The sequence below is a fragment of the Theobroma umbraticum genome, unplaced genomic scaffold, assembly GCF_002168275.2.
Source record: "Theobroma umbraticum cultivar Fairchild unplaced genomic scaffold, ASM216827v3 scaffold_95.0, whole genome shotgun sequence".
Classification (NCBI taxonomy): domain Eukaryota; kingdom Viridiplantae; phylum Streptophyta; class Magnoliopsida; order Malvales; family Malvaceae; genus Theobroma; species Theobroma umbraticum.
The window spans coordinates 6449906-6462527 of NW_018397257.1; the positions used below are offsets into that span (position 1 = coordinate 6449906).

Here is a 12622-nt window from a genome sequence, read left to right on the forward strand (position 1 = left end):
TGAGTTCCATCTTTCCAACTCAACTAATTATCTCTTTCATATTTTTCTCTAATTTAATAAAAAAACATTTTTTTTTCATTTTACAAGTAAATTAAATGTAATTCTCACGTTTCATTGTAATAAGTCAAACAAAATACTACTTTCATATTGTACAAATAAATCATACTTTTTGCCATTCTTGAAAGCAAAAGTAACAAAAACAACCAAACTTTGTCTAAAACCTACAAACATACAAAATTAAAATTTCCCAACATGCAAAATGAAGGTAGAATGCTTCTCTCAACAGCAGTTCTCATCTGAAGCTTTTGATGAGTTCACTATACAATCAGTTCACTGCTGTGAAACCGATGAGAAGACATTTTTAATTCTCATTACAAAACTAAGAGGCCATTGCAAATGTTGATACACTGTAAATATCTTATAGCATGAAGAAAACCTGCACAAACTGAAGCTTCTGAGGTGGGGTGTGAAAGCTAAGATAATAAATCTCACAAATTCAATCCTTGCATCAAAGGAACCTAGTATACCTTATCTCATGTATTCCAGAAAATTTTGCTTCCAGTCTTAGCTATTGTATCTGCCTCTGGTGCAAAATTTAGAAAGTGTAAGAGGACAAAAAGAAGACCCTAGTTTTTTTACTGTACATAAAATTATCAAAACCAGAAGATAATCTAGTCAGTTTCTGTCAAGTGAGTATCACTTCTCCCATTAGATTCTTCCCTCTGGTAGCTGTTACGCTTACACCAACACAAGTATTGGGGGATTGGTCCATCTTCTCCAATAACCCATGAATGCTCTGCTACAACATTCAAAGTCATCCTCTGTTTTGGGTCTGAAAAATATTTTACATTTTCACAATCACCAAGGACAGCAAGGCCAAGTGAGAAATAAATGGTAGGGCAATTGATAAACATTAGCTCTGAGTATAACAGACCAGAAAATCAGAAAGAAAGATTTCACTAACCTTTGCAAAGAAGTCCTTCTAGTAAGTTCCTCAATTCTGGGTTCATGTCATTAGGCAGAATTAAAGGGTTATTAACAATCTGCAGAAAGAAAATGAATGATGTTGTTGGCTGTGGGAGATATAACAAAAAGGAAAAGCAAGAGAGAGAATGTGTGCATGTGTGCACAAGAGACAGAGAGAGAGATAGACAGAAAGCAATCCGCATACCTTGTCATATGTATCCTGAAGTGTTTCTCCAAGAAATGGATATTTTCCCAGTACCATACAATACAAAGTAACTCCTACAGCCCATGTGTCTGCAGCTTTTCCATGATATGTTAAACCTGTTGACAGATTTCATGCATGGTCAAAAACAAACATACACTATGTTCTCTAATTAATCTTCAGGATACTAGAGCATAGCTTGAGCTAACAGAGGGAACACTGACCCAGACAGCACTCAGGTGCAGTGAAAACAGGAGTCCCAGGAGAACGGCGAAGCTCATCATTGTCATCCTACAGAAATAAAATGATTCTGTTCACAAGAGCAAATACAAAACTTTCTTCCACAGAACCAAAAAAGATTTTTAAGTTCAATGGAACTTACAAAAGTGAAAGAAAGGAAATAAAAATGCGACAAAGAGAATAAGAGCTAACGAGGACAAAGTTCTGTTAAAAACCTTCAACCAAATCTTTTCGAATGAGCTTCATCCAATAAACTTTTAGTGCACTGAACTTATAAAAACAATTGCATGTATCCTATCAAGTAAATTACCCCTTCTGCAATAGCTCATGTCTAAGAGAAACTGCCTATCAACAAAATTTGTAGCTCATATATTTATATTTGAAATAATAAACAGTAAAACAGCACAAAATAAGAAAGGTTCATTGAGAGAGAGAGAGAGAGAGAGCAATATAAATATGTATACATAAATTCCACAGTCAAAAACAATAAAACTTTAATACTATCATTCAAGTCATATATATGAGGACATTTAAGGGTGCAGTAGAATCATCACCTCAAACACCTGGCTGACACTAAAATCTCCTATCTTCACCGTACCCATGCTAGTAATCAACAAGTTATCAGGTTTTATATCTCCATGCACAATATTCTAGAATAAAAGAAGACACAGGTAAGCAATAAGTAACAAATGACTTTATTTTGTATCACAGGAAACAAGATACTTTACATAAAAAAGTAAAATTCATGGGAGAATGTGCAAACTTTCAACCAGTAGTAAGGACTCAGGGACAAGAAATACCACAACAAGAAAATTAGAAGATCCGTTGATCAACAACTTTCGTCATCAAAACATCAAAACACAGGGTATTAAACATGCATGGACATGATGCTGAACATCTATATCATAGATATCACAACTGGCCAACTCTCTTCTTCAGGAAAGCAGCTTTTAAACTGAAAACCTTAAGAACCGTGTTTGTGTTTGCATGAACATGATCAAACAAGGAAAAAGAGCAAGACAAGAAAAAACAACTTCATCTTCTCTACACATGCTTGAAAGAAAAACTTTATTCATATATATGTAACCATGTATTTAGTTGGACCATATCACACACATGTACCCAGATAAAGTAGTGCAAATTAGAAAAAAGAATTGAAACAAGAAATGAAATCATGCACAAAAGTAGGTGTTTAAAATCCTACATGAGCATGGAGGTACACAAGCCCAGATACTATATCTCGCAAATACTTCCTAGCAGTATCTTCTCCAATGCCTCCTGGAGGACCAGAACCCTCGCAAACCCATTTGCCTTCCACATATTCAAGAACTGAACAAAAAGAAGGGCAATGGCAGTCAATAATAAGGCTAACTCAATGACTCTTTTGAGCACATCACTTGATAGAGAAAGAAAAGAAAGAGGAAATATAAATACCCATGTAGAATTGATCCGTTCTTGGGTCATCAATCACCTCAATGAGATTAACTATATTAGGATGTTCCAACATTTTCATAATTAGAACCTGCAAGAAAAATGCATACGATAAATATGGCCAGTAATCTAAAAATAAGAAGTACTCTACTTATCAACAGTAGACAATTAAAGCAGCCCTTTAGATGCTCTCCACACGAACCTAGACTTCCCGATATTCTTCCACCTTCCCTCTTTGCCCCAAGGAAATTAACCAAATAGTTTTACAAATTCTCTCTCTTCTTCCCCTTCCTCTTTCTTAATACATAGTGGATGGCAAAATACCAATGCCAACATATTAAAACCAAATATCAGCTCATTCTTTTGCTCAATTAGAGACTGAATTTCCATTAAAAGAAACGAAAAGAGTTGGAGACTGAGTTAGCTTCCAATTTATTTTATAGAAAAGGACTGCAGGAGGATAACAGCCTTTAAATATGAGAAAAAGAGAACCAAATTAGATAGGGGCAAAAGACTAAACCAGGAACTTAATTTGATGGGTTCTCACCAACACAGGGACCACACAAAAATATGACAATAACTTCTATATTTCTCTCCGCTCTCTGCACAGTTCTGTTCCTCCATTCTTTTCCCTTGGCTTTCTCCTTTTCCTTCTTAATACTCCCATGGTCAGGAAGTGAAAATAGTATAAAAGAAATAATGATGCAGCACATTTACCCTCCAATTCTACCACAAGCATACAAAATTTTGGCTAAATAAAATAGGGCAACTTACGAAAATCATCCTTTACTGCTATCCTATGACACAGTTTGGGACTCTTCCTCAAAACTGTGGTTGTTCTCATTCTGGCAAACCCATCAAAGAAAATTAAGACTGTGTGTGGTGGAGAGGGGGGCATGGCGGGGTGGCAGGGGTATGAGACAGGGAGAGCTGTGATAGGAGAAGGTGAAAAAATCTCCTAGAAGAAAAGATGAGAAAAGAAAAGGAGAAAAAAGGAAAATTTCAAAGTGGGGCAAATTACATTTGTCATCACGCAAGGAAAGAGAAAGGAGGGTGGATGAAAGTGCTAGATTAAGAATAACCTAAAATAGCAATTCATAAACTGATGGCATATAAACCCAATGCACTAGATTAAAATTCTAAATCAAACTTGAAGAATGAAAATTGCAACTTTTGAACTTACCAAGAAACATAAAGAACCAAATAGACTGCTGTACACTAAACAACACTAAACAGCAGACATAAAATAGACTTCATATGGCTCTATGGGAAATAAGAAAGATTTGAATCCCCAAAAAGGAAAGTCTGATCCACCATATATATGAGTGGTTACATCAGGAAAACAAAATATCAAGCCAATACCTCGCGAAGAACATCAGTCATTGCAGTCTCTGATGGAGCAACCGCAGCTTTAATAAATGAGACTTATGAAAGGCCTGTAATATAAATATTAAAAAAAGCAAAAGAAAAACACATGATTGCAGATGAAACCTTTATTTGACATTCAATTGTAACAGATCCAGAAAACAAAAACACCAAATCCCATATAACGTCGTAACCTATAAGAACCTAATGAAAGAAAAAATGTTTCTCTAATTTAAAATGCTTCAACTTTGCTACTAAACAAATAAATGCAGCTCCAAGTGGAGCCATACACTAGCCATGTAAATACTGCATCAGAATTGCATCAAAACATTCATTCTCAGTTTTAACTGCCATTTTAACCCTCATAGGAACGCTTCTGCATTGAAACAAGCTACTAACCTTAATTGCATAGTGCTTTCCATCTACACTGTTTCGATATAGAACCTGCCCTCAAACAAACAAAATAGTAAGATTTAATTCCTTTATAAAAATTATGTAAGTGTCTATCAACGATATCCTTACCACTTTCCCATAGCTACCAGAACCAATCTTGTATTCACGCACATACTCATTAACCATCTTATTCCCATTTTCATCCTGAAAATGACATTGAAATTTCAAAACATATTAAGCATAAGAAACAACAACAATGAAATGAAGTTTACTCGTATAATTACATAATACAAAGCACACAAAATATCTCTCATGCTGAAACACATCCACAAGACAACAATATTAATGTACATGACATTTCAGTATCAGTTTCCTCCAGTGGAAAAGAAAATGAGATATACTACCATAGCAAATAAAACTGTAGATGCTAAAATAGCCACAATCATGAAACAAATGAAAGACCAAATTCAGAACAGAGCTACATTCCCGCAAGAGGGAAGAACAGTGATGCTACACTTCATTGATAGCATCAAAAGCTGCATAAGTAGCTCATATTAGTCTCCAAACTGATCGTCCATCAACTTAGCAATACAGTTGAACTATTTAGACGCATAATGAACAACATGATAATAGCAAACTCCTCATGCACCCCACCATAAAATGCCCATCACAAACACAATAAATCCATGAGATCAAAATCCACTAAGAAATTGCACATCTGCTCAGAAGGAAACAATTTTGCATGTTAAAGAGGTGTAAAGTGACAGAAGTCGCCCGATACATGCATATTTGCAAAGCTGACACACATAGTAAAGGTTAAGCAGCACTCATATCAAAGATAACAAAGTGGCAGACTCAAGAATAAGGCCATCATATGTCAAAAAAGTTCAGAGAAATCGAAGGCAACAAAATTCATTTCTATGCTAACCTCTGAGCGAATAATCTTGTTGGTTTCCTTGACAGGAAATTGCCTGCAAATAAATCCATTGTCAAGTTTGAACCTCAAAATCTCTTCAGAACACTTGGCACGGCTTAGATTCTCAACTTCATCTCCATAAGCACTGCTGGTAACCTCACCATTATATGAACAATCATCCTCTTCTTCTATTTCTTCATCTAGCAAAAACTCCTGGGACATTCGAAAGTTTGACCTGCAATTGGGCCGTGACAATTGTTTGGGCTTTGTTGTGAAGCCAAAGCAACCACAGCAGCCCATTGCTTTAGCAAATGAAAAGCTCTTACTGAACATTAGAACACTCAAAACCTTGAAAGTAGTAAATTACAGCTCTCTGCACAACGAATCACAAATCTTAAACCTGCAAAGCAAGCATAAGCTTAGGCCAATAGACCACCTATATCATGAAATTGCCCATAGTAATTTCCAGGTTAAGATTAAGAGTAACTTAAATGCATATACATATTACATAAAAATTTGATCTTCCTTAGGTTGTTACTTATACTACTTTGTTTTTACTTCGTTGAATATTGCTAATAGGCGATATTGTATTTAATTAAAAATTAGAAAATGACTAAATTGTAATACACATTATACACATTCAAACGCAATTGATTCATTAAATTCAAAATAGTAAAATAGCAAGATATAGAATCCTAAATAGACTTAATGCGAAGAGCAAATTCATATTACCTGATTAAAAAAAAGAGGATAAATCAAAGAGGGCTTGATGCCCTAATCAGCTATGCTATTCCAAAGGATGCCATTCAGCCAAATGAAAGAAACAACTTTTAAACCCACTGCGATTCTCACCCAACATCGCTAAACCTCCACTTTTTTTAGTTGACCTTTTTATCCCCAAACATACCCCCCCAAAAAAAAAAGCAACAATGACAATATAAAGCCTAATTTTAATTTGATTTCTTCTGGGAAAGATGAACCACTGAGAAGACGAAAAAGAAGAAGCCTTCGTAGCGGTTATAACAACGAGAAAAGACAATCAAATTTCGAAGGTACGTAACGCTTTGATGAAAGATTAGGAATTTGACACCCTACTTCAAAGGAAATAGGATTGCGAAATCCAAGCGACGATTTCGTTGTCTTTTTTCTGTTTCCAATCGAAATACGAATCAGAGAAATCAGAAATTCCAATTTCTTTTTTCCTTTATGGTGGTGGACGAAGGAAGAGGGATCTAAGGTTTTGAAATTGGGGGAAAAGAGTATACGCAAGTGTGAGAACAAAAATACAACAGAAAATGCCTTTTTTTTTTTCTTGGAAAAGCCGTCCAGCTGCCACCAACAAAACAAAAAAACCATGCGTCGCTCTTAAATTGCGAGCGTGTTTGTTTGTTTGGGTTTTTTTATTTTTATTTTTTTACGTTTCAGAAAAGGTAATTTTCGAAACTACCGAGCAGAAACGAGTTGGTCTGTTTTGGGCTGTGTAATGTTTGGTGGTGGAGGTTGTCATCCAACCACAAATTTACACCTCACCAGCATCAAATTTCCAACCAATTTCGTATCCACAGATTTCATCCAAGACATTAATATTTTTATTTTTATTAAAATAACCAAAAAATAAATAACAAAAATATCAATTAAAAGAAAACTAAATTATTTAATTTTAATTTATAAATATTCGAATTTCAATGATCTACGTATAATTATTTCAATTTAATTCAATAAATATTCTAATTTAACTCTTTTAAAATTGAGACGATGAGTTTAATTAGTTTTTAAATTTATTTTTTTCAATATTTTATATTTTATGAATAAAATAAAGTGTATATATAATATATATTGAAATTGAATATAGTTTAATTCTAATTCAAAGTCAAATATTAAAATTAGTTTGATTTGAACAAAAAGTGATTTTCAATATTTTGAAACAAAAATCAAATTAAATTCTAAAATAAATCAAACTAAAAAAAGTAAAATTGTAATTTATCCTGATTTGTCTCTTGTTGAATTTTGAAGTTTAATTTTGATTTTTTAAACAAGTTTGAAAATTTTATCTACATTTCTTAAGATTAAACAAAATTGAAGATAAATATATAATTTAACTTATTGGCAAATCCATGGGAAAAAAAATTCTGTAAAAATTATTATTATTTGGCACTTTTCCTTTGTGTTTCAAATGTTGGTAGGGGTGGCCTCCAGTTTATGGACTGGCAAGTGGCAATTATCTTACAATACGATTGGTTAACTTTTCGGCGGCTGAAAAATATTAAAATCCCAAACAATAAACAGGCAGCAAAGCAAGACAGAAGCAAAGAGTTCCATTGCTCGACGTCTCTCTTCCTCTAGTCGACTGGAATACTGAAGCATGGCCGTCGTCGGAGTATTGGCTTTACAGGGATCCTTCAACGAACACATAGCAGGCAATAATCTCTTTAACTTACATTTTCAGAATGTTTGTTGATGAGATTTACGTTTTGCCTGAAAATATTATTTTTGTCTTTGCAGCTCTTAAGAGGCTGGGAGTGAAAGGAGTGGAGGTAAGGAAGCCAGAGCAGCTTCAGAATATCAGCTCTCTTATCATTCCTGGTGGAGAGAGCACCACCATGGCTAAGCTTGCTGAGTTTCACAATCTTGTATTCCCTCTTTCTCTTAATTTCCTCTTTGGCAAGAAGTTATCCTTTATGGGCCTGCGATGACTATCATCTAAGTATGAGAGATTGAATTCTGATTCATTTTGATCAAATTGATTCCTTCTGTTTTTTCCTTAATTCTGCTTTTGAAAAGCATGGAATACCTAATTAGGGGCCATTCGCCTGTTATGTTGCTCACTTGCATCTTGCTTGTATTTGTTTTTTGCTTTATTGTTATAAAAGCAAATGCAAATGTTAAGATGTAAGATCATTTTGCTTGAAAATCACTAAATAATTGAAATGAGGATTCCATGTAAAAGTAAAGTCTTGCAGTAAATTATTGTTTGCTTTTGTATCCAAACACACTTTCTTTTTACCTTTCTTTTTATCTATTTTTTTTGTTTTTCACTTCCAAAAGCAAAAGGCAAGTGGTAAAAGTAATAACAAATCCTAACGACTGGTGCTTGTAGTTTGAGTATAGCAAAATTTATGTTTATATTTTCCCTTTTCAATTCAACCAAGCTATGTTTTGTGGTAATTAGCACTTAGGAGTCAGAAGATAGCATGTTCATATAGTTTTGCTTTATTATTTTTATGAAATATGTTCATGCAGGTAAATATGAGAATGATCATTGTTCTAAATCTAGTCATTAGAAGGTAAAGGTGATATAAGAGAAGGGCAACTTTGGTGCTTTTGGTGCGTTTTGGACTTTGAGATGCATTGCTACCCATGAGTGACTTTTTTGATCTAGGAACAAGGATTGAAGTAAGAAGAATGAGTTTGACAGTGTTAGATGTTTTCAAGTATATATGGCTAAACACTCAGCATGTAAGAGAGAAAAATTACTATAATTAACCTTGATTGAGTCATGTCTAGTGATTAAAGGAGTTCTTTGCCAAGAGTGAATGACCGACCAACCAATTTTTGTTCCTGTGTGTCATTTCTGAAGATAAAGGTTTTGGAGTCTCCAATTTCATCTTGATCTTGATTTGTAATTTACTGCAGTCACAAGCCTAGACATGTTATTATGCAAATGAGTCAGTTCTTGCAGTTATTGGAATATCCTCAATGAGAACATTTATAAGTGTCTCATTTGCATTTAATTGGTTAATATTTTTCATTTCTGGTCAGTTTCCAGCTCTGCGTGAGTTTGTTCGAATGGGGAAGCCAGTTTGGGGAACTTGTGCGGGTCTTATATTTTTGGCAAACAAAGCTGTTGGTAGGTTTCTGTTCTTTCATTTCTCCTCCTCCTTTTGGATTCTGCATGCTAAATTTGCAAAATATTAATGGTTTGCACCAAGCCACTTGCCAAAATGAGATCATTCAGAAGGCTCTGAATTTGAAATCAATGGTGCAACTTTTTCAGGACAGAAAGAAGGAGGACAGGAATTAGTTGGGGGCCTGGATTGCACTGTCCATAGAAATTACTTTGGCAGTCAGGTAATTTACATGTGCCTTTAATTTGACTGTATGTGCAAGATGCTTGTTAAGTGGATAGAATGGTATATTGCACTGTTTAGTTGAACTTGCCTCTCTCTGCAATTTGTGTAGTGATTAATAGAATGCAAATCCATAGAAACTGCACAACTCCAATGTGTTCTAATAAGCATTTTAAGTTGCAAACTTGGGAAATTGACAAGTTTCATCTAACTAGCTTAAAAGTTAAAACTGTTTTTTTTTTTTTTACATCTAGAAACCTCTTAATTACAGATATGTGATGTATTTTTATAGTTATGCAGAGTTCAATAGCCTCCTATCCTTGTTTTTAAATTTTATTTTTGTTTAAACTTCTAATGTTGGCCTAAATTGTATGTTATTTAATAAATAAATATTATTTAGATCCAAAGCTTTGAGGCAGAGCTTTTAGTACCAGAACTTGCATCCAGAGAAGGTGGCCCTGAGACATTTCCTGGTGTTTTTATACGTGCTCCTGCAGTTGTCGAAGTGGGGCCAGATGTTGAAGTGCTGGCTGATTATCCTATTCCATCTAATAAAGTGCTATACTCTAGTTCAGCTGTTGAATTCCAAGAGGTATACTTGCTGATGCTCTTTCTATCAAATTCTTCTTCCTTGCAATAATTGAAAGTAAATCAATGAAACTTTATTGACCTTGCTTCAGTTGAAGGAGGCTGGATTGGATCATTTTTCTTTCCTATACCTTTTCCTATAATGGTGACAGATCTATTTTGTTTATTTGTTTCTTTAGTTTAAAAGGTTAGCCGCATAGGTTGAATGTTAATGATCTTTCATCCTTATTATAGATCCAGCGAGGAACTTGCTTTAACAAAATGTGGTGTATATGATTAGGACTTGGGAAATTTTTGTTTTGAACTTTCCCTCTTGCTCTAGAAACCTTAAAAGGAAGTAGTAACAATTTTGATTGAAAGGTGAGCTGCAGTTTGTAGCAACAGACAGGTTTTATGGCCTTGCCTTTATATGCTAGATTACACATGCTCTAGAAAAGGATTATCCTATCTGTTATTGGTTCTTTATTTAGCTCTATTAATTCTTCTTATCTAAATTTTTGTGTATTTCAGGAGAATGCTGTGCCTGAAAAGAAAGTGATAGTTGCCATAAAACAAGGAAACTTGCTAGGGACTGCTTTCCACCCTGAGTTGACTGCAGACACTAGATGGTATAAAGATTTCAACCATCAATTAAAGGTTTTTTTTTTTTTTTTTAGAATTGGGAGAAGGGAGATTCAAACCCTATTCTTTAAGCATGGAGATCATACCTCAACCAATGAGCCAAATACTCGAATGTTAACCATCCATTAAAGTTATTATTATTTTTGTTATGATCTTATCTGAGGTTCTAAATGTTTTTTTTTTTCTGTTTTTTTGGTTCTTTGGTTGCTAACCCTAGGTTGTAAATGGTTGCTTGTGCAGGCATAGCTACTTTCTAAAGATGGCTCGTGAATATGGAGAGGGGACCTCAAATACCAGTGTTGCAGTCAGCGGAGCGGATCTAAGTTCTGACAAACAAACAAGATATGATCTTCCTATATTTCGATAATCTAAGTGGCAATGAGATTATTTTAGTCTTTCTCAGTGTTTTTTTTCTTTCCTTTTCTTCCTGTTTTATTTTCTCCTCATCAATTATAGTGTTTGTGGATGTTCAATATCTTTCAAAAGGTTAGTCTTTCAATTTGACAAAGTATTCTTTTTAGGTGATATATGGTTTTGAGACAGGTAAAGAGTTTGCTTTCTATATGGTAAATATAATTTAAACTTACTTTTCATTTGCTTCTTGAACAACTGATTGATTGTTGCCCTTGCTATTGGCTTAAATGACAGACACATTTACACATGCTAGCTCAGTGTATGATTGTACTATAATCATAAGATGTCATAGGGAAAAATACACTTATTCCCCAAACTACACTTTCCTTACTGTTATTTAAAAATCCAACACTTTCCATCCTTTTGTGGTCAGCCCTGTTAGTCAGAATCATTGGCTAAGTCAGCAGAAGATTTCTGGAAATGAAAAGAGTGGAATGCCTCCAACTGATCCATGTTCTCACCATCACCCAACAGTCATCAGGTCTCCAGACCACATTAGGTGTTGCTCTCTCCAGTCGCTGCCCCATCAACTTTGGACAGATTAACCATGGTCATATTTATACTTTAATTGACTTTAATCCAACTACTAATAACTTATATTCCTCTTTATCTAAAAAACGGTTTTTTTATTTATTTCTTCCCATGTGGAATTATGTGCATCATATAAACCCCGGAATTCAAGAAATCCCAATTAATTAGTAAATAGTATGCATATGTGGCTATCAATCATTGGATGGAGTGCTGGGAGCACACCATGCGAGCAACATTTCGGCCCGTGAGCCCGTGGAGGGCGCCATGTGGCCACCATATTGCTGCATCAATCGTGCGATTGACCCAAGCGTTCAGTAGGTCTATTTGAAGGCTAACTATGATACACCGAATGAAAAATTCGATTGCAATGGCTACTTAACCTTTGGTTATTAAGAGAAAAAAGGTTAGAGAATATAAAAATGATTGAGTATAAACGATAAAATTAAAAGGATGAGTAGAAAAGATAAAAGAAAATTAATTTTTATTTGCACTTAGTAGGAGCCAAAAAATGGAGATTTGCTAAAATTAGTCATCCCAAAATAAATATATTTGAACGGTAGAAAAGAAAAAAAAATACTTTTATATGTTCATTATGAAGGGTATGATAATTCAATTATGTAATATATATTTAGATCTTTACCAACTTATTTACCCTCAAATTTTCCTACACTATTTTTGCATTTAAATAATTGGACTTAATATGTGGCTCAAATGCAATACAGAAACTATTGTGGATACTTTAAACATTAATTCTTTCCCTTTTAGATTAAAACATGAATTACTTAATGCAAGTAGAAAAAATACTACTAAAACTAACCTTAATTTAAAAATAAAAAAGAGAAAATAGTAAAAGTGGTATGAGGAAAGTGTCCAAGAATGTAGAAGTGG

The 12622-nt window shown here is 34.2% G+C and overlaps 2 protein-coding genes across 2 annotated transcripts; one reads left to right on the forward strand and one right to left on the reverse strand.

Moving 5' to 3' along the window:
- Window positions 1–488: 488 nt before the first annotated feature.
- Window positions 489–6868, reverse strand: GRIK2 (geminivirus rep interacting kinase 2). The gene is given in 13 exon segments (XM_021422060.2): window positions 489–832; window positions 965–1043; window positions 1172–1287; window positions 1393–1459; window positions 1963–2058; window positions 2613–2737; window positions 2843–2930; window positions 4202–4242; window positions 4245–4275; window positions 4604–4648; window positions 4727–4801; window positions 5526–5913; window positions 6246–6868. Coding segments are annotated over 12 exon segments (1245 nt in total). The 5' UTR covers window positions 5847–5913; window positions 6246–6868; the 3' UTR covers window positions 489–671.
- Window positions 6869–7707: 839 nt separating this feature from the next.
- On the forward strand, window positions 7708–11382 carry PDX2 (pyridoxine biosynthesis 2). The gene is made up of 7 exons (XM_021422654.2): window positions 7708–7930; window positions 8016–8143; window positions 9273–9360; window positions 9508–9581; window positions 9981–10172; window positions 10679–10776; window positions 11030–11382. The coding sequence occupies exons 1-7, from the start codon at window positions 7876–7878 to the stop codon at window positions 11154–11156; spliced, it is 762 nt and encodes a 253-aa protein (XP_021278329.1). The 5' UTR covers window positions 7708–7875; the 3' UTR covers window positions 11157–11382.
- Window positions 11383–12622: the final 1240 nt, after the last annotated feature.